Raw genomic sequence first — 21,636 nt, 5'->3', positions numbered from 1 at the left:
GTCGGGGCGTGGGCGCAAATCAGCGATATGTTGAAGAACCTCGCTTTGATGCGGATTGTGGCTAGACGTTCATTCACCGCAGTGAATGATAGTACTCGGCGACGGAGTCTCTCTTTCACCACGAATCCAACACCAAACTTACGCTCCTTTATATGGCCACTGTAGTAAATATCACAAGGACCTACTTGTCTCTGTCCTTGTCCCGTCCATCGCATTTCTTGGACGGCGGTGATGTCAGCCTTTATTTTCACGAGGACATCAACCAGCTGGGCAGCGGCACCTTCCCAATTAAGGGACCGGACATTCCAGGTGCATGCCTCAATTCGTAGTCCTTATTTCGTTTGCCATGGTCGTCATCAAAAGGGGGGTCACTCATCCGAGGCTGGTTGTTCCGTTTCATTGGGAGTGTTTTTTTACGTGGCGGGTCCCAAACCCAACGCACAACCCTATGCAGGGGATGTTTTGCCTTCTCACTTTAGCTCGCCTTCAAACGGATGTTCTTAGGCTACCCAGAGGATACTTGGTCAAAGACCGGAAGTCGTGAGCTGCTTGAGTCATATGCAAAAGAATCGTTTCTGGCCACTCCCAAGTGAATGGCGATCAGAGAACTTTCCTCACTTGCGTGAACTTCTACACATGACTCCATCCTCCGCTTAAATATGTCACATTTAAAAAAATGTCCGAATTGCAAAAATGTTATATTTTGATTCTGCGAAAAGAAAATCTGACTATTACTAAAAAATTTCAATGCTCTGGAGCAAAGAAGAGGACAAGTTCAAGAGAAGATCTGGTTATAGAACGTATCAGCTCGAGGGATCGCTTTGAAACTGCTAAGGACATTAAAGTGGATTTATTTGAAGATGTCGGTACGGAAGTTAGCGCAAGAACTGTTCGTCGAAGGCAAAAGAACATCAAAATTGAACTCAACTTGATTGGCGAAATGTAATCTTCTCAAATGCCACTAAAGATGTTCCACCATACCACCATGTACTAAAACTATTACTTCCGTGCGGTATCTTTCTTAAAAAATGATACTATTTATTCTTGACTACGACTGGGCTCAATATCAGACCTTGAAAAAACACAAATTTTATAAATATTTAAATATTGTCAAATTAATCGCTCTGTATTACTAAATTAACGAAATAGCACTTATTTTACTAAAAAATTCTACTACGAAAAATATTACTATTTCATATTTAGGGGCAGAAGATGATTTTATTAAATTAACTGTATTACTGTATTATTAAAATATCACTTATTTTAACAAAAAAAATATCTTTTACTAAAACTACTTATTTTTATAAAAATGGTATTTTCTACATTTATTATTTATTTTCCAAGACTGAAATTGATAAATACTACCATTTCTATTACTATTTTTCATGACACTTTCTGAAAGCTAACTTGTTCGTCGAAATTTTTTTTATTTAAATATAAACCTATCCCTAATATAACGCTAGTAAATATATTACTATTTTCAAAACACTTATTCAAGGTTCAAGGTAGCCTTCATTTTTGTAAGGTTTTCTAAATTACTAAATGTTAACATTTATACCAATAATTTTAAAAAATAGTGACTACAGATGTAGTTTTCAATATTTTAAGCTTTTTCCGAAAATTACTAAATGTTAACATCTTTTCTACTATTTTTTTTAATTAATATCTTAATAAAATAGCGTCTTTCTACCATTTTTCATTGGTTTAAATTTTTTCAAAAAACTATTATCATTTCTACTATTTTATTTACTACTATTTTCAAAATAATTTTTAAATGCAAACTTGCCTATCGAAAAGCTTTCGTTAGCGTTTACATTATGACTCGTCATGCACGTACACACATACATACATAAGTATTGTTAAATGTGCAGTTAGTGCTTTTACTCTCGCCTACCGATGCCGGCGATCATCAAACCATTTCCTCTTTACGATATTGATCTTTGATTTTTGATGCGCTCATCAATTTTTAGCTCAGCAACAGCAGTAAGACAACATTATTATTGCTACATGTTGGTGTAGTATTGCTATTGTTGTTGCAGCTTGCATATGTGCTTCAACTGTCTAAAAGTAATTGCATTTGGCTTGACAGCTCCGGTATTTTAGTGCCCTTAACGCAGCGAACAAGAGAGGGGGCTAAAGCCATGTATATGGCTATTGCACATATGTACATAGCCATATTGTACATACATAGCCATATACATGGCTTTAGACAGTGCATATTTAACGGGGTCATTAGCAGCACATTCGTGTAATCACGTTAGCTGCTTGCGCGGGTGTTGCAAAAATCGCTGCATATTCGCGGGAATGCATTTTGCTTTCTTTGCGCTTCTCCGCACTGAATCTACGCTCCATGCACCTGCCACTTCCGATTGCTCTATTGCACCACTGTAGTCCCCGGCGCATACGAATGCATTTATCGCTCAGCCAGCAGCAATTTGTTTGCATTCGGTTAAATAATTTAGATTCCTCGTTAATTTTTACCGGGTCACTGGGTTGATGTAGATTTTTTCTGTGCTCTCAATGACAGTTGTTGTGAATTTCAGTACTGTGGCTGCGCTGTCACTTAATTTTTCGGTTGTCCTTTTTTTATTTTACATTCATGCTTAATTGTTTAGTTGGAGGCTGGTTCTTATGTACTACTAGCTGACCCCACATACGTTGTCCTGCGTGAAATTATGTGCTTTAAATTGAAAAGAAAGTTGAATTTACGTTGCATTAAAAATCTTTTATTTTCGATTTTTCTAAATTTTTTCAATGTAACGCAGTTTTATACACAACATTTTTTGGTTTCTATTCCGGAGCGTAAATGTACAGAGAAGATGGTTTTCCAACTCGGGAACACGCCACATATAACTGGCACGCACTTATGCAATCGTAGTTACGATAATTTGGCAAATTTGGCATTAACATTCGTGATGAGTTCATATTTCGTTGAAGTGAATTGACAAAAGGCAGGTGGAATTGATATCAAACTACTGAAACCGAAATTTGCCTATTTCCAATTCTTATTGAATACGATGTAAAATGTCTTCGGCAATGTAATTTTGTTCGTATTCTAAAATTGACGCGGATTTGAAGGCTCATATGTCGAAGTGATCATCGCGAAAAGTGTGCGAACTTCAGTGGCATGCGAATAGCTATCGAATCATCCATCGTTTGATTACATTTATTATCATGTTCTAGCAATTGTAATTGCTTGAGTAACTATTTCTTCGACGATGCATTCCATGTATAATATCAAGGTATTTCCGAATAGGGCAATGTTCTCGCAAGCGAATCACTGACGCAAGTTGAGAAAGAATTCGTCAATGTCAATGTTGTTGAAAGTGTTTCCGCTGGCTGTACTGTATTCTCTGGGTTGAAAAACACTCTTAAGCCATTCTCCAAATAAACTGCGAAACGCACAATAGTCGGAAAACGTTCACGAATTGTAAAAGTAAATATCCTACAAAGCGCTTTAGTGCAGTTCACGTATCGTTCAAGACCAATAACCGCCATATTGGTTCCTTTGGTGACGTACTTACAAACGTATTTTATAGATTACACCAAACTGCAATACTAAACATTTATATGAGTTTTGAATGTGAATTAGACAACAGTAGAGAATATAGTACGATCCATTTGTTGTCAACTTCGATATTCACTACTCTAAGTTGTATGGTCGTCTGATGAGCTACGACGATAGAGTGGATATCCATCATTTCCAGTGGATACTGTTTCATGCATTTATTGTTAGACATACAAACCGAAGTGGGATTGTGGTGTCCGCAAGGTCCATGAACCATATTGGTTTTCTTCACATCGTCTAATACTGGATCTTTCTATGCATCAGGAATTTCCGCAGAAATGATTTCATCAATTTGATCTGGTGGAACCACTATCCACCATCCAAAGAAGAACATCGTAATTGTTTTTTGAAAAGTCGTGCTGTGACAACATGACGATCGCTTGCTGATTGACCCCGATCCATAATTCCACACGTATGTCATCGCATCCTGGGAGTACTCGTTCATGCGCCTTAGCGTTGATGGCAAAAAGAACACCGATATTAGCGGGACCTCTTCGTGGCTTCGTAACAAATTTCAATCTGTAATTGATAACTTCGTTTGAAACACACATAAAGTTTTCACTGAATAATTTTCAAACATTTCTTTTAAATAGCCGGAATGAAAGAGCAAGCGACCGAAATTGAACGATTCAAATAATTTACAAATCAAAATATTGAAAAACAAAAGAAAAAAGAATTGTATGAAAGAAGTCAATTCTTGGAAATTTCCAATTTTTCGACTTTTTCTTATGAAAAGTTATTTTTTATTTCTGAACCTTTCCAGATCCGCAGCGAACAACTTCTGAATATTTCATGAAGATTGGTTTCACCGTTCTTGAGCCTTTTTAGGCAACTTTCGTAAGTCATTTTCGCAAAAATTAATATTTACTTCACTAATCAAAAAAAAAAAGCATTGAAGGCGTCACGGAAGGCATTCTCCGGAATAGCCTTGAGAGCCGTGTATGCTGCTTAAATCCCCTTTTATCGGCCTTTTCGGCAAGGAAACAAAAATAGAGCCACATCTGGGCTGCAGAGCGGCTGCGGAAGCGATGCCTCGGTTAGGTAGCTGTTCACAAGAAAGGTGGTGTGAGCCGAGGCCGTGGTGCAACTTCCAATCGGCTGCTATGTCTTGTCGGACATGATTGACCCTTCGTTTGAGTCTCTTGAGGACTTCCACGTAAAACTTAGTGAAGACGGTTTGTCTAGGAGGAACAAACTCATGATGGACGACGTCTTTGATGTCGCAGAGTAACCCTGTTTCTCAGAATTTAATCACATAGCTCTGCTTAACGAATGCTTCAATTTCGACTTGCACTACTCACAGGTGCTCGGAGACAACTGACCTCGTTCTTTAGCTAGGAACGCCCTATACCGAATCCAGTCGGTGCGCGCACGCTCTGAAGTACAATCCCTGTATATTCTATTTACTATAACGGTACATTTATCAGTGCGCAAGGTGACTTTCTAGATATTTAATAAATGCTGAAAATTTCTTCGGGATAATGTCAGAGGAATTACTCCCTTCTATACATATATTTGAGCTGAACTTTTGGCTCTAAAGACCTTGGGGATCTCTGGAGTGCCCCGAATAGTAGAGAAGTTTTTTTGAAGAAGTCTGGCTAGTATAGCCGATTCATATTTTCCGTTTTTCTCTCATTCTGTAACATATCCTTCTACTATCTAATACATATACAAATATATTTACTTGTATAGGACGCACTTAATTTCTTCACCTTACGAGATTGCGTATGGCCGTTTTGCAAATCTTACCAACCCAAATTTCATGGCAGCCTCAAATATGTAATGTTCTGGGTTCAGTGCAAAAAACTCACGAAGATTTAATGAAGCATGCGAGGGTGCATTATCGTGGTTGCAAAAACCAAAAGTTGTCGGCCCATAAAATCGCGTTTTACGAATAGCTTCACACCAAGGTCATCGAAAAGCAAACTGCCAACATTACAATGATGGTCATCGAAAAGAAAACTGCCAACATTACAATGATTTTTGACGTCGGCCTGTTTCCAGGTCATAAGCATGGATCGAAAACTGATCGTCAGTAATAATACTTTTTAGAACATCCTGGTAGACGGAAAGCGTTGTTTCGCAGACGTTAGTGCGATACTGTTATTCAAAAAAGTTTAGTGATTTTCGAACCAATGCACAGTGGTCGGTCTTGTATGGAATCAGCGGCCAAAAATACTTCCACGGCCTATATTAAAATGAAACTTTTGCCAAAGCTTTTTAAAATTTCCCTATCCCGTTTCCCACTCCGCCACCCCCCGATGGCAACAAATTTTAATTAATTATATTAAATTAAAAAAGTTGATGAACGAAGAAAGGAATTTTTTGAATATTATTCAGCTAAATCAAAAATTGATTCTAATAAAATTGATTTACTTTTGCATGATAGTTTCTTTGACTGGTAATGAAAGGATCTAAGCTCAAAAGCAATCGGCTTAGCAAGTCCTAATTTGTTCTTTCGGGTATGATGGAGTCGATACATCTCCACGTCCTTATTGCTTGACTCAGCAGATTCTTATGAGAGTTCTCCAACTGAAACTGGTGCATATTGAATAACATCGGGAGCGATGTTATGACTGACGAAGGAAGATAATATCAGGACTATTTTGCAGTTAATCTATCACAAATCAAGTGTATTTAGGGTTTGATTCCTTTTGAAATTGAGTTCGAATAGGATGGCGATAGCGGGTGGACGAACGTCTGCAGTTTTTCTAAATTTGTTTGTAATCTTCATCATTTTGCGATTTTATTATCAATTGTACTGGGACATATGTCGTGACAAATTATTATTTTCAAATTTCTGCTTATATTTGCTCTGACCAGAATTGCCATCAAAGCCACATATTCCTATTGATAATAGGTAATTAGAGGTCTCATTCCGTTCATTAATTACATTTGCGAGGCAATGTGGTGCAATAATTTTTTTTAGCTCAACTTCAACATCAAATTCTGAGACCTTTATTTGCTCAGAAAACTGTTTTTCCTTTAAAATGTTATCATAGCAGGGTAAAAAGTTAATATCAAGTTTTTTGTTATCGAAACTTCTAATAAGTAGATACTGAAGCTTTATTAAATTTGCTTCGGTGATAAGTGATATTTCTTCACTCATTTTCTAAACACCAAATATATGATATGATATGAAGTGTCTAAATAAAAGTACGTATAAAACAAATATTTGATAAAAGTGAGAAAATGATCAAATTAAAACCAAAGCTCAATATGTATATACATACATATATGTATGATGAAAAAAAACATAAAAAACAATAAAATATGCACACGTAAATACAAGAAATTATAAAAAAACATACAAAAAATCGCATGCCTGGTGGAATAACATGAATAACAGAGAAAGTTGCAAAAATTTGCAGCTGAAATCAATAGCATAGACTTAGAAAACATTAACTAATATACTCGTAAATAAACTTGATTCATTTGAGGGTGAGACTGGGATCACAACTTTTTGTATATCTGAAATCGATGTATAAAGAAAAACATAGCACTAAAAAGGGCTCATATAAAACAATTGTTTTAAAATAATAAAACAATATATTATTATATAAAAACTACTTTGTTATATAACATATACCTTTATTCTCAATACACATTTCGATTTATGGGGATTAAGCACGATTTTGTATTGCAAATTTAATTTATTATAGGAGATAATTTTAAAGCTATTTTCACTGCATAGTCCGCGTGTTTCTATTGTCTCACTTCTCGCGCTATTCGTAGCCCATACGAATGGGATAGAGCAAAAATGTATTTACCGTTAATTTTATTCGTATTTTAAGAAATAGCTTTGATAAAAACTGTGGTAAGTTTCAAACTTTAATTTTTTTTATTTTTGGCTTATGAAATCAACCAGTGTGCAATGGTGCTTTCACTTTTCTTAGGACGAAATGATCTTTTAAATTGATTTTCATTGATCCTTCCGATATTCCAACAGTGCCACTTAGATCTGTAACTTTTAAATGTCGAGTGACATGCAAATTCTTTTATTTTATACACATGTTGATCATCAGTTGATGGCCGTGCTAGACGTGGTTCACCGTCAAAGCGTTCGCGACCCTCTTTGAATAATCAAAACAAATATGTAGAAAATCCATCAGTCGTCATCACTCTTTTAGGAGGAATCATCTCAAGTTTGGCTTTATCTTTCGGAAACCTATCTTAGTTTACAGCGATCTCTTAAATCGGACAAGAGACCTGAATTTATTTTTAAGCGGATGACTTTATAGTTTCGATCTAATCATATGGTTATCGAACTATTGCAACAATTCTTCATAAAATCCTAAGGTTCGTTTCACTTGCGAGGACAATGAAATCTAAGATAGCAAATCCAGTCTGAAGTAAGAGGGTTTTTTTCTGTAGAGATATATTCTTTTAAACAGTTTAAAAATACAAACTCTTTACCATTCCAATCTTCAAAGTCATGTTTTGTAAAGAAGCGCGAAGCCCGAGCTTAAGCGGTAGTGACTATCATGACTCCAGCAAATTTGTCTTAGTAGGATGTTTTATTGAATAGGAGAAGAATATATATTGAATTGAGGAGAGACATTATACCAACAATTTCAGAATTATTTACCAAACTAGCTATAAAAACTTCCCTGCATCTTGCTTATCAGTTCTCACTCCAACCGTATCGAGTCGGTATCATCTCTGAGACGATGAGAGGTCCAAGTGCATTCTGTGTTTCTAGCGATTACCGGCTAGACTTAGGCTCCATTCAATCAATGCCAAATAGTATTCAACAATAAATTTCGCATTATTGGCTTGAAACTAGTTAAATGTCATTCCGTGTTTTTATTAAAAATATAACATGGTAAACGATATAAAAAAAGACAAGGCAATAAAACCGACAACTCAAATCAAAAGCTAAACAAAAAGCAATCAAAACATAACCCGGAAATTCGCCATTCTCTGCGAGGAAACGACGTGACAGCGGACTTCGGAGGAGAGAAAAACTCTCTAAGCGGAAGCTCTGCTGGACAGAAATAGGAGGCAATGCGGGGCGGCACAGCGATTATTTAGTTTAAGCAATTCATATCTAAATATATTACGTATACGCCGCGCCCCAGAAAACCGATGTCAAAACATTTACTCAGTAAATTGCAAGGACAGAAACAAAAAACCGCTGCCTGAGAAAACGGGAAAAAGGCGTTTCCGCATAAGCGATGGGCGTCTATATGCTTGTTGCCGGTTATAAAAGCAATGAATCGGAATGAGTTTATTCGCTGGGAATCTGTTTGTCGATGTGGACGTGCAGCGACACTTGCGTCAAGTGAAGCAAAGCAAACGGTGAAGGTCGAACTTGGAGAAGCGCCAAGTCAGCGGCGTGTTGTGATTGCATTAAGAAGAGTGACGCACAGCGATTTATATCATTAGGAGGCAGAAGAAAATCAATGCGCAAGAACGTGTATATTTTAGTAAACCATTGGAAAGTTAGAGAGGAAGAAAGAACATATTATTTTGGGAGAAGTTTTTGTCAATATGGCAACCATGTTTTATTATAGTTACTATAATTATGTAATTTTTCAATATTACAAAGATTGTTAAACCCTAAAAAAAGCGTCGTCTTATAAATATATATACATATAAATTATCAACAAGAAGTGCTAACACGATTAAGTCAACGATTAAATCGAAACGAAACGCACTGAAAAGACAACGGTCATCAGTTATTTGTTGCTCACACATAGACAGGCAAGCATGCACTTGCTCGTATGTTTGTATGTGTGCTCAGTTAGTGCCAAATCAAATGTCAGTCCCTCGCACTGTCACATTTGAGACCTTTTGTGTTTCGAAAAATAATTTTTGTGTGCTTCAATTGACTCACACCCAGACAACGTGCTCTATGTAGATATGTACAAGTATATAGTATATGTACATACAAGTATGTAGAAAATATGCATATAAGCATACTATAAATGTAATGCCTTCAAGCTTCGTCTTCTTAGTTTTTTGTATATTTCCGAATTTCAGTTCATACATTTATCGCAACTGCAACCTGCGGAAAATCAAAAAGACATTTGAGCTACTTACTTCCTCTTTGGTCCTTTCTGATTTGTGTGCACGCGGTTGTTCGTATGTGTTTGATTTCATGCATTTTTCATTTCTCATCTTTCGTTTTTTGTTTTTGCTTTTCCTTCACACATGGAAGTAAATGGTTTATGCATGACTCGCCACCACTCATTCGTTATTCCATCGAGAGATGCGTCTGTGGCTGCTTTGCATTGTGTTGTGGTCCCTTCCGCTACTTTTTCAATTCTTACTACCTCGTTTAACTTCACCAACCTCATCATGTGTGCCTCATCGGCTACACTTTATCCTCCAAATGTTCGCAGGATATGTGAAGCTTGAAATTGATAGTTTTATTGTAATAAAAAGCGATGCAAGCGTATGCAAGCGACGGAAGGATATACAATTTTTTATTACGCTAATAGAGTAATAAGAGTCTCTTGGCAAAAGAAAATCACTTGCTGGGTAGTTGTGCGCCATCAAATTCATGAAAGTAATTGTAATCTTGCTGGGTAGATGTGAGCCATCAATTTTATGAAAGTATTTGTAATCAGTGGTTTAAAAGAGACTTAAATGTAAAGAAAATGGAGTTCAGAAGGATTTTGCCATCAGTTTTACTCATTGAGACAGGCTAGAAGCAAGCGCGTCTGGAAGCAGAATTACACTTTTTAAATGTCTAGAAGACCCACAACAAAACTTCGGAATATATATTTCTAGAGAACGATTACATCGCAGAAATATTTATGCACTTGTTTGTAGCTGTTCCATAAGTTCACAAAACAAACTTCTCTAAGATATGTTAGGTTATACTAAAATATACAGACCTTCGTAAAGCCAAAAAAATAGAACTCCTGTAATTCGATCTTATAACTCAGCAAAACTCCTTGTGACCAATAAAAATTTTCCTCCGCGGTTAATTTCTATTCCCACTTGTTCAGTGTTCTAGAAAATGCAGTATAAGCAAGAAGGAAGTGTTGAGATGTTTCCACCTCATCTTATACCATTTGCAGTCTGGTAAGATTCTCAACCTTGCAGCATGAAGGCCAATGGGGCCATGGAACTGGATAGTCTTACTGCCAAATTATGGATCAACTACCAGTAATGTTATTATTGTTTCATACAATATTATCGTTTGTCATAAAAATTAGCATTTTTAGCAGAGCTCGAAGTATGCACTGTAGGTTGGAACTCGATTTTTGAGACAACACTTCTATCTTATAGCCAAACCATATAAATACATCTTCCATCCAGCTGTGGACAGACTCGTTCGGAAGCCATAACAATTTATTTGAATTGAAATTCTTTTTTCTACAGCAATATTTGTGCAGTAGTTGCCTTAGAAATCTTACTATTATTTTATATCGAAATTACCGGGACGATAGTATAATAAGTATCTTACAAACTACAGTTTTGATTAATTCTCACTGAGAAATTTTCAAGAGACCTAAGACATATCATATGAATGTCGATGAAAGTGTGAAGAGGGCAACCAAATTATCTTAAAAAATAGGTTCTATAATATTCGACTCTTCATAATGCGCTACTTTTTTTTGTGTTTCATGTACTTAAATTTGAAGTTGACCGAATCTGACCTTATAGTCAAGCTTTGTCAATAAAGTATTCATACGGCCGTTAACAGACTGGTCGGGAACAAAATACACGATTGTCATCTTCTACAGATCTTTTTCAGCAACTTTTGAAGAGATTTTAGTATTATTTTATTTTTTGTCAAGAAACCCAGGACTATATCTTGTTTTAGTATAGTCAAGATGAAAAGTATGTCATATGGTTTGATTATATGTATATTAGGGCGGGTCGATTTAAAAATCGCTCATTGCTCTGTGAAACTCGTATTCTAGGGATCAAAATAAGGATCAAAGGAACCATACCTCTAAAACGAATTTAGAGTGCTCCAATCGAGTCCAAATGTATGACCGACATACGGATCGGACGGCCGATCCGCCCATGTCAGTGGCACACACCCAGGAACTCCCATGGGGGGTTCCCCATACAATCATTTCAAAAAATCACCATTTTTGGCCTTTACATGAAAAAATCAGCTAAATGGCTATGTTTTTTCTTTATTTTTATTTACTTATTTATAATTATATCTATTTTTTTTCTTAAGAAATTTATTTAATCAGAACATATGTAAATGAAAAAATTAATTTAAGTGAGTTATAGAAAAGAAACAAAAAAAAATTATTGTTTAAAGTCTTTTTTACTTTCAAGTCTGGGCAATTTCGCACGGCTCTCTAATGTCGTCGCCATAACAGCCTCTACATTTTCCAGTATAACCCGTTTGGAAACGCTAGCTAGCAATTGAACATGTCGTTCCGTTCCTTGTATGTGTGATGGAATTTTTGGATCATTAAACGGTGGATCATCTTGATTTAAATATTCTTTCAATGTATCGTACGGAATGCTTCGCGTGAATGGTGGTTCAAATACGATATTTATATCATTCAAATTGATCATTTCCGTATAACTTGTCCAATTAAAGTTTATATCTGGTTTTTTATAAAGTCTAAGTTCCATTGGCTCGTCAACATTGGTTCGATAGCGTAGAATTTTCTTGATGGCACCGTCGCGCTTTTCTTTCCTATCATCAAACAACATTGATAACAAGATATTTTCCGAATGCGCATAATATGAATTATCTTTAATTACTTGATTGACAATTTTGCGTAAACGAGGTTCTAGAAACCGTGACCAACCAATGAACTTGAAAAATAATGCCGTACACGACAGAGCTGTAATACTTGATATTGAAGTACATTCGCACATAACATTTAATTATAAATTCAACCAGAATTATTAAATTTGCATCTAGATTTTCCGTTGTCACATATAATCGCAATAATCTAGCGGCCTTGGTGAGCCACCGAGAATGTACAATTTTCCCTGGTTTGATGTTAGCCAGATCCACCGGAACCACGCCGCTAGAAATTGCATGGGCCATGTCGTATAAGTACTTCGAATCGGTGGAAAATTCTTTTTTTTCTGGAGCAGGGGACATATTTTGCAACTCAATTTTCTGAAAGCCGTCCACCACCTAAAAATATATATATAATAATAAAATAATTAAAAATGGTTGACAATTATAATAAATGAGTGATAGCAATAACTTACCGGAAGAGTTTCACAAGTTTCGATTTGACGGCTCAGTTTTCCGGTTGCCGATCTTGGTCCAGTGCTGGTTGATTTATCCAAAGCTTCAAACAAATGCCGAAACGGAAGTTCGTTGAAGTGTAGAAGGCAAACAAACCAATGCAATGGTCTTTTTAACAGCAATTCGAATCGTCGTATAATTCCACCGTGTGGGCCAGTGTTTGTTGGCTCACCGTCAGTGCATATTAGTGATATATTTTTATCGTTGAAAAAACCATTTAATTTGGTTGTTTTGTATTCAGCGGTTTCATGTTCCAGTCTTACGTAACCAATCAATTCAGAATTGGGTTCTCTCAAAATAACAAGATGAGGTTCTTTTACCATCCTAGTATGATACTTCTCATCAATTTTATCTATCGTTAAAGTATCATCTTTTCTGCCATCGAATGAAAACGCTAACAAATTGTTATCATCTAACCGTTTGCGAAGCACCTCTTGTCTGCATTTCTCTTTTTCTCTGCGAACTTTCGATTTATCCATGATGAGAGGTTTCTCATGCTTATCTTTAATTTTAAAATCTTGCAAAAGAGCGGTTCCTAATGCTGATGCTACTCTGTCAGGCACACCAAATCTGTCACATACCAAGGCAAAGTTAAAACAATCGTATCTCTCTGTGTATTGTGAACTTGTGCTTCTATCCATATCTTCTTGAACGGTGGCGTTGCGTATGTTGAATCATCGGGATCTTGCTATGTTGGCATTGATGACATAGACGTTGCTCTTTGCTCTTCAGTTTCCATCATAAATGCATTTATTGCTAGTCCTCTCTGATTGTGTTGATCGTGCATGAACTCTTTGAGGCGTTCGGGAACCCAGCCGCATGCACATGGAGCTGCCTTCAAATCGCATTTACATGTTCCAATGTAAAAAATTGTTTCCGGAGATTTTACATACTCAGTAAATTGTTGGGTGTTGTTTCTTCTCTTGATTTTCTCTTGATTTCCTCCATACCAAGTTTTTCCCAAATTCCAATCAACTTATCTTGTACTTGAATAGTGAATGATTTATGGGAAAACTTTTTTTGTTCTGTTCTAGAACGTTCGCTTAAGTAAAAATAATATCTTAAGATATCCAGATGGGTTGGTAAATTAAGATCAGTCAAATTAGTAGACATACCAAAAACAGTAACATCATGCTTGGGTATATGACTCATTTGGGTTTTCGATAGTTGTTGATGTAGTTTCTTCATCTTGCGGTGTAGAGGATGGTGGATTCATTGTAAACTTTTTGATTTGGAATGGTCACTTCACATAGTGGTTATTGCTTTAGTTCTCCTCACTTTCAGAGGTAATAAGAGTGAAATGGTAATTTCAATTCTATTTCAAAATTTGCCCCTACCCAAAAGTTCGACCCAAATTGGGGGACATCAGAATTCGTTTCAGAGGTATGGTTCCTTCGGCAAAGTTTCTTATTTTGATCCCTAGAATATGATTTTCATAGAGCAATGGGCGATTTTTTTGCCTCCTCACAAATCGACCCGGCCTAATGTATATCGATGAGAAGCTTTTATAACTAGAGAGATTTAGTAAAGCCCGTTTACATTATTGAGAATAAATAAAATGAAAAAGTAAATAAACAAATAATATTAAAATAAATAAATCGATGAACTTTCCTTTAACAACAGTGGCCCCTGCGCTAAAAATATTCGAAAGCTTCAACACTTTTGAAGTTCGCTGATCTTGATAGCCATTATTCATTTCTTGATGATATTTCCTGTAAAAGGCTCCAGTAAATCAACATCGCAAATCTTCGGTAACCTTATTTAAGACCATAATGGATCTAAGATGAGTCTCATCAAGCGTTCGGATGTTTTTTGAGTGATCATGTGTTGATAAAGTACCTACCCATCAGTTGAACATATGCATTATTAACAAAAGGATCCGAGTTGTTTATACCGTTTCAATATAAAAATGTCAAACAAAAATCAGATTTTTCTCCACAAGTGATTATTAATAGAGCTCCGGCAACAACCAAACGAATTTAACGCCACACATTGCCACACATTTATAAATTTTATGTTTGGTTTTACCCTTTCAACATAAATGCAAAATTTGCTCTCAATTCGCCACATTCATTTGCTCATTTATTTATTAAAATATTTCGCTTTTTATTACGAGAGAGACTTCAATAAAGTGATATCAACAATTAAATGACATAACCGACAGACGAAATTATTATTTAAGTGGTTGATTTACCAATGGTTGGCAGCACTGTTGCGGTCGTGTGTTGCCTGTTGCTGATGTGGAATGTGGCAAAGTGTGCCTTCGGTAGTGGAATACATGCGCGTGTTAGTGTTTTTATATTTTCATGCACTTTTATATAAGTTATAGTTATATTATGCATATTTCATTATTAGTGATGCTTTGTTGTCAGTGACAGTAATTGCTACGCTGTGACTTTCGAATTGTCAATTGTTTTGGGAAATCAAAACTGGAATACAATATGCGTACAAAAAAAGCTTTGAGATTAAGAAATAGAAGGTTGTGGTAAAAGTTACACAATTTTCAGTAACACTAAATGCTGTTCTTTTCTCCCCAAGAAGCCTATATCGGACTACTATAGCTTTGGTGCAACCGAATTGATAAGGATGAGTCATACTTCTTCTTCTTCTTTTCTGGCGTAGACACCGCTTACGCGATTATAGCCGAGTCAACAACAGCTCGCCAGTCGTTTCTTCTCTTCGCTACGTGGCGCCAATTGGATATTCCAAGCGAAGCCAGGCCCTTCTCCACTTGGTCCTTCCAACGGAGTGGAGGTCTTCCTCTTCCTCTGCTTCCCGCGGCGGGTACTGCGTCGAATACTTTCAGAGCTGGAGTGTTTTCATCCATCCGGACAACATGACCTAGCCAGCGTAGCCGCTGTCTTTTAATTCGCTGAACTATGTCAATGTCGTCGTATATCTCGTACAGCTCATCGCAAAGGACCATAAATCTTTCGCAGAACTTTTCTCTAGGAAACTCGCAACGTCGACTTATCGGCTGTTGTCATTGTCCAAGCCTCTGCACCATATAGCAGGACGGGAATTATGAGCGACTTATAGAGTTTGGCTTTTGTTCGTCGAGAGAGGTCCTTATTTCGTTTGCCATGGTCGTCATCAAAAGGGGGGTCTCTCATCCGAGGCTGATTGTTGGTTTTCATTGGGGGTGTTTTTTACGTGGCGGGCCCCAAAGCCAGCGCACAACACTAAGTAAGGATATTTCGCCTTCTCACTTTAGCTCGCCTTCAAACGAATGTTCTTAGGCTAACCAGAGGATACTTGGTCAAAGACCGGAAGTCGTGAGCTGCTTGAGCCATATGTAAAAGAATCGTTTCTGGCCACTCCCAAGTGAATGGCGATCAGTGAACTTTCCTCACTTGCGTGAACTTCTACACATGACTCCACCCTGTGTCAGAAATAAGACCTTCAATAGTTTCTGTATTCAAGGCAAAAATATTATAGACCGTTCCGTAAAGGACGAAAATGTACTGTGAAAGATCTAGGAGAGTTTGATAATCATTTTACCGATCTTAGTAATGGTTTAACTGATGCAATAATATACGGCTGTGGACTCACGTATATTTATAGTGAAGCTCGAAATAGCAGATATTAAAGGATTTTAAGGTAGACTTATTTGAAGTTTTTAATGTGGTTTCTCTGCGATGAACTCTAAAGCCCCTAAGAATTTTTATTGGTAGAATCCATGACTTCCGAATCATGATATCTTAATGAAAAATATAGTAAAGTTTCTGTGATATTTTCGAAAGTTGATATGAATTCTTAATCTTTTAGAACAGGTTCTAGAATAATCTAGCTGTGATAAAATCTTTTACTATATTTTCGCTTCGCTTCAACTTTCACTTACTCACTTTTGGTTACCAACTGGTTCGCTACTCTTGGGCAAATAAGTTATGTACAATGAAGTTTTTTTCAGCTCCTCAGATTTAGGAGTTTATTTCTATTGTTTATATGATATTTCATTTTCAACTTTTGTTGTTTTATAGCATAGAAATAAATAATCTTTAATAATATAATAGAAATTTCGAATAAATAGAGGAGTGCAGATTAAAAGTTAGGCCTTGACTATTTTTTTAATTGTTTCGTCTTCTATTCAGTCTACATGTTTTTCAGTTTTCAGCTCTTTGGAAATCCTGTTAAATGCTGCCTTATTTTCCTAAAAATTATATTTCAGGGCTATACGACTTTCTGCAATTTCATCCGTTTGGAAGCAAGTCGGTTCTTCGATGTCTGCTTGCGTTCTGTCGTTGGATCTTTGAACCTCCAGTTAGCTCAGCATGGGCTGGGCAAACTATAAGAACTAGTGCGACTGCGCACTTCTTCAAAGTTTTAGGGTGGAAGGTAAGGTGAAATCATGTTGTCACATCCTTTTCTATTGCCCAGCTTTTGACAGACTGAGATTGAAATATCTCGATCGACACACCAAAAATTTTCTACCAACATTCGTGGTCAGCTCAAAACGCTTCGTCAATTAATAAAAATCTGGTGATCCACCTTTAAGGAGTTTATGAGTAACACAAATTTTGAGTGTTTGTCTAAGTGAAATTAATCGATTTTTGAATCAGTCTTACGACCTAACCCAACCTAACTTAACCTATCCGACTTAAGTATCTTATAGTATATGGAAATTTTAATGAAGAAGACAAAGCTGCTTTGCGGTCACTGTTTCAGCTGTAACCTCCCAAACCAGCAGATCACACGTTCCCGAGCCGACTGCATTCCAGTGTGTTTCTCTAAGGATTCGAGGTACCTCCGCGATTTAAAAAACTTTCACAAACACAAACAGAGTGCCTTTAAAGATTTGCTGTAAAGATTTTCTACAATCCTGAAGATTAAACATAACAGTAACGATTAAATCCAATAGATTCTGACTTCACATTAATTCGAGAAATTCACCTCAATTTCAAACTTTAGTGGAGAAAATTAAACGAACTGTTAACAGTTCAGGCACGGCGCAGACAAAAAGTTGACATCTAGCCAGTTATGCTCAGAACTTGTTATTGTTTAAGTAACATATTTTTTTCCTTTTATGATAGTTGAGCAACAACCATTTCATGAAACACGTTTGTGTTAAAGGTTCCCCTTCATGATCTCCTAAAAAGATTTCTATTTCAAAATATAATATTTTTACTGTCATGAACCTTAAATGTAAATGTACAACTATTTTATATACATTCATATATATTTACCTACATTCCTTCTTCCTTTTTGCCGATGCGACAAAAACTCTACAAAACCTGGCATTTAAACCATTTGCCGCATTTGGTCAATGATATGGAAAGTAATTTTGCATGAAACGAATTGGTTATGATTGATGGCGCATTGTAATTGAAATCTAAATGTTAGTGTGTTTTTGTTAATATGCAATGTGTGTGTATATTTTTTGCCGGCCGGAGCCGTTCGCATGGATAACGCTGTAAAGTGACCATTTGCCGCCGGTGCCAGCGGATGCGAAAAATCCGGTAATAAACATATAGGTACATACAAGTATGTATGTGTAAGCTTAATACTTTATTAATTTAAATTGCAATACAATTTTTCATGAATTATTTTTTATCAATTGTGTTCATGAAAAAAGTCAGAGTATTAAGTTTGTAAAAAAATTACCAAAAATATATGAAGAGTAAAACTGGCGTAACAAACACATTTTTAAATGACGTTAAATTGTTTTGCTCCATTTGGAATGCTTATTTAATGAAATTGTTTTTTTTTTTTTTGTAATAACGAAGACCCGATCTGGAAAAATAATTAGTTAAGACTAAGTATTTTAAATAAAAAATTATTAATATTTAAATAGTTTTAACCGTCCAATAAAATACTGAGTCATTAAAAACATTTTATTAAATATTATTTGTTAATATGTGGCAGATCGCTTTAAATACAATTAAGTTTTATTAGAGTAGCGATTATTATTTTTAGGTAGAAGGAATACTGAATTTGAAATTTTGAAGTTTTTAAAGAGAAATTAAGTGATTAGAAAGGGTTTCCAACTATTTAATTAGCTTCTTTTATACCAACTTCGTGATAGCGCTTACTATAAATTACAATAATTTTATTAAATCAAATTTGAAAAAATGCGAATATTGAATTAATTAATAATGAAACTTTCTTAAATTTTATGGTTAAATTTAAGTAACTTAAGGAAACGTCATTTTTCCATTTGGCAATTTTGTTGAATAGAAAGATCTCTAAAGTTGCTTAGTAATTTTTTTTAATACTAAACTATATAATATTACTAGCTGACCCCGCAGCCGTTTTCCTGCGTGAAATTACATATGTGTTTTGAAATGAAAAGAAAGTTAAATTTATCATTTCTTTTTTTTTTCAATGTAACGCAGCTTGATAAACAACATTTTTTGGTTTCTGCGCCGGTGCGTAAATGTACAGAGAAGATAGTTTTCCAACTCGTGAGCATGCCAAGTATTTTTGGCCGTGTAAAAAACATAGCAGTTCTAAATCTATGCCGTGCATTTCTAGCGACTATCCTTGTGTCCTAATGATTTTTACTGGAAACGGAATCCGTTTGAACTGAAATGGCAAATCGATAGAACTTAAAGGAATTCGTAGAATCAAGCATTCTGCCCCCTTGTATTCGATAGGTGTGTCACAATCAGTCGAGTTCCATTACACAGTTTCGGTGCATGAAGATTTCGAAACATAAAAACGACAGATCCAACTTTGAGACGCAAATGATGCGGTGGCATACCAAACAATTTTCCCGAAATTTGACTTTGAATCTTCCGGTTTAAGTCATCACCATCGGTATTTTGGGCAGCTATCATTGCACGTGCACTCAAGGAATCGTAGTTAAGATAATTTGGCCAATGTTCGGATAAACATTCTTGATGAGTTCATCTTTCGTGAATCGATAAACGGCAGATGGAATTGATATCAACCCACCGGAAGTATCAACCGGAATTTATCCATATTCAATTTTTAGATGTAAAATGTCTTCGACAATGTCATTTTTGTTGGTATCCCATAATAGACGCGGATTTGAAGGCTGATATGTCGAAATGATTATCACGAAAAGTGTACGAACTTCATTTGCATTCCAGTGATTATCATTTTCCAGCAATTTTAATTCCTGGCTTGCTTCTCAAAAAGTTGCACACACCATATCATTCACAGTACGCAATGACTCTAATGATGTTGAACCGCGTACATTTATCAATAGAAACCGAAGGTAAAAATAATCGTTGTTTTTCGGGTGGATTGTGTAAATTCATCTTAATGCATTAGTTGATAACACACCTAGATGTCTACTGGTTGACCTTGCTGTCTGCGTAATTATTTCTTCGACGATGCATTCCATGTATAATACCAAGGTATTTCCAAATGTCCTCCCAAACGGATCACTGACGAAAGTTGAGCAAACATTCGTAAATGTTAATTTTGTTGCTGGCGGTATTTCCATTGGCTGTACTGTATTCCCTGGGTTGAAATACACTCTTTGGCCATTCTCCAAATTAACTGCGAGACGCACAACAGTCGGAAAGTGCTACAAAGCGCTTTAGTGCAGTTCACGTATCAACCGTATCGTTCAAGACTAATAACCGCCATGTTGCTTCCTTTAGTGATGTACTTACAAACGTTTTTTATTGATTACAGCAAACTGCAATACGCAACATTAATACGCGCTTTGAATATGAATTAGACAATAAAATATTCCGATATTAACTCTTCTAAATTGAAAGCTGAATGTTCTGCCATTGTCGTCTAGTCAGCAACGCCGATAAGGTGGATATCCATCATTTATAATTTGTGTTTCCGAAAGAAAAGCACGTGGATAGTGTTTGGTGCATTTATTGTCAGACATACAAATAGAAGTGGGAGTGTGGTATCCGCACGGCCCATGAACCATAATGGTTTTCATCACTTCGTATAATACTGGATCTTTCTCTGCATCAGGAATTTCAGCAGAAATGATTTCATCAATTTGATAAGGTGTAACCACCATCCAAAAAGGAATGTGTGCGTGGGGCAAACCTCTCTTTTGCCACTCAACAGAGTACATCTAGCATCTAATAGCACCATATATACGTTGCTTCTAGATAAAGTCCATCGAAGCTGTTGCTTGAAAAGTCTTGATGTGACATCGTGACGATCGCTTGCTGATTGACCGCGATTCATAATACCGCACGTATGCCATCGCAGCTTGGGAGTACTCGGTCAAGTGCCTTGCGCTGCTAATGTATGTTGATGCCAAAAACAACACCGACCGATATTTCAAATTTCAATCTGTAATTGATCACTTTGTGTGCAACACACATAATATTTTCACTGCATAATTTTCAAAAGTTTTTGAAGCAAACGACAAATTTGAACGATTCAAATAATTGAAAAACAAAACAAAAAAATTGAAAAAAAAAATGTATGGAAAAATTAACTTTTTGGAATTGTTCAATTTTTCGACTTTTCTTCACAAAGAATACAGGTTTTTGTTTTTTACTTCTAAACCTTCCTCGATCCATACAGAACATTCTCTGAGAATGTCATCGAGATTGGTTCATTCGTTCCCTTAGCGTTGCTAATAAACAAACATTCATTCGCTTGTATTGGAGAAAGAAAAGGGCTGTTTTTAGGGGTTTTCCGGCAATAATTCGAATTTTTCATGCCGTAAAAACCATACTTGAACCTCAGCAAACATTTTAAAAAGAATTGGCAAAACTGGTCTAGGCGTTTTTGAGTTATGCGCTTACGACACCTAGCGTTTTTATCTTAAGTGCCTTGCGCACAATTTCATGTCGTGCAAGCGACAATAATACTCTGAATACCACTCGCGCAGGCAGGAAAAATCTTCGTCCTCATAATAAATCTGTGCTGGGCAAAATCGAAACCATGCGATGATATCAATGTTAATTGATTTCTTGAAAACCGC

The 21,636-nt window shown here is 36.1% G+C and overlaps 1 protein-coding gene across 1 annotated transcript; it reads right to left on the bottom strand.

Annotated features, from left to right (window-relative positions):
* Window positions 1-1,034: 1,034 nt before the first annotated feature.
* LOC125777557 (uncharacterized) lies at window positions 1,035-13,709 on the bottom strand. Its single transcript, XM_049452654.1, has 3 exons — window positions 12,722-13,709; window positions 12,350-12,644; window positions 1,035-1,072 (listed from the first exon to the last, which is right to left on the bottom strand). The coding sequence occupies exons 1-3, from the start codon at window positions 13,400-13,402 to the stop codon at window positions 1,035-1,037; spliced, it is 1,014 nt and encodes a 337-aa protein (XP_049308611.1). The 5' UTR covers window positions 13,403-13,709.
* Window positions 13,710-21,636: the final 7,927 nt, after the last annotated feature.

This window comes from Bactrocera dorsalis, chromosome 3, assembly GCF_023373825.1.
Source record: "Bactrocera dorsalis isolate Fly_Bdor chromosome 3, ASM2337382v1, whole genome shotgun sequence".
NCBI lineage: Eukaryota > Metazoa > Arthropoda > Insecta > Diptera > Tephritidae > Bactrocera > Bactrocera dorsalis.
The sequence above is the reverse complement of the archived record's forward strand: the minus strand, read 5'-3'. Positions and strand labels throughout refer to the sequence as shown.

Coding starts and splice junctions, on each gene's coding strand:
- LOC125777557 (XM_049452654.1), bottom strand. CDS start 13,402: ATGGATAGAAGCACAAGTTCACAATACACAGAGAGATACGATTGTTTT. Junction 12,645..12,721: donor AAACTTGTGAAACTCTTCCG/GTAAGTTATTGC, acceptor ATATATTTTTAG/GTGGTGGACGGCTTTCAGAA. Junction 1,073..12,349: donor AATGTACTTCAATATCAAGT/ATTACAGCTCTG, acceptor TGTTTTTTCAAG/GTCTGATATTGAGCCCAGTC.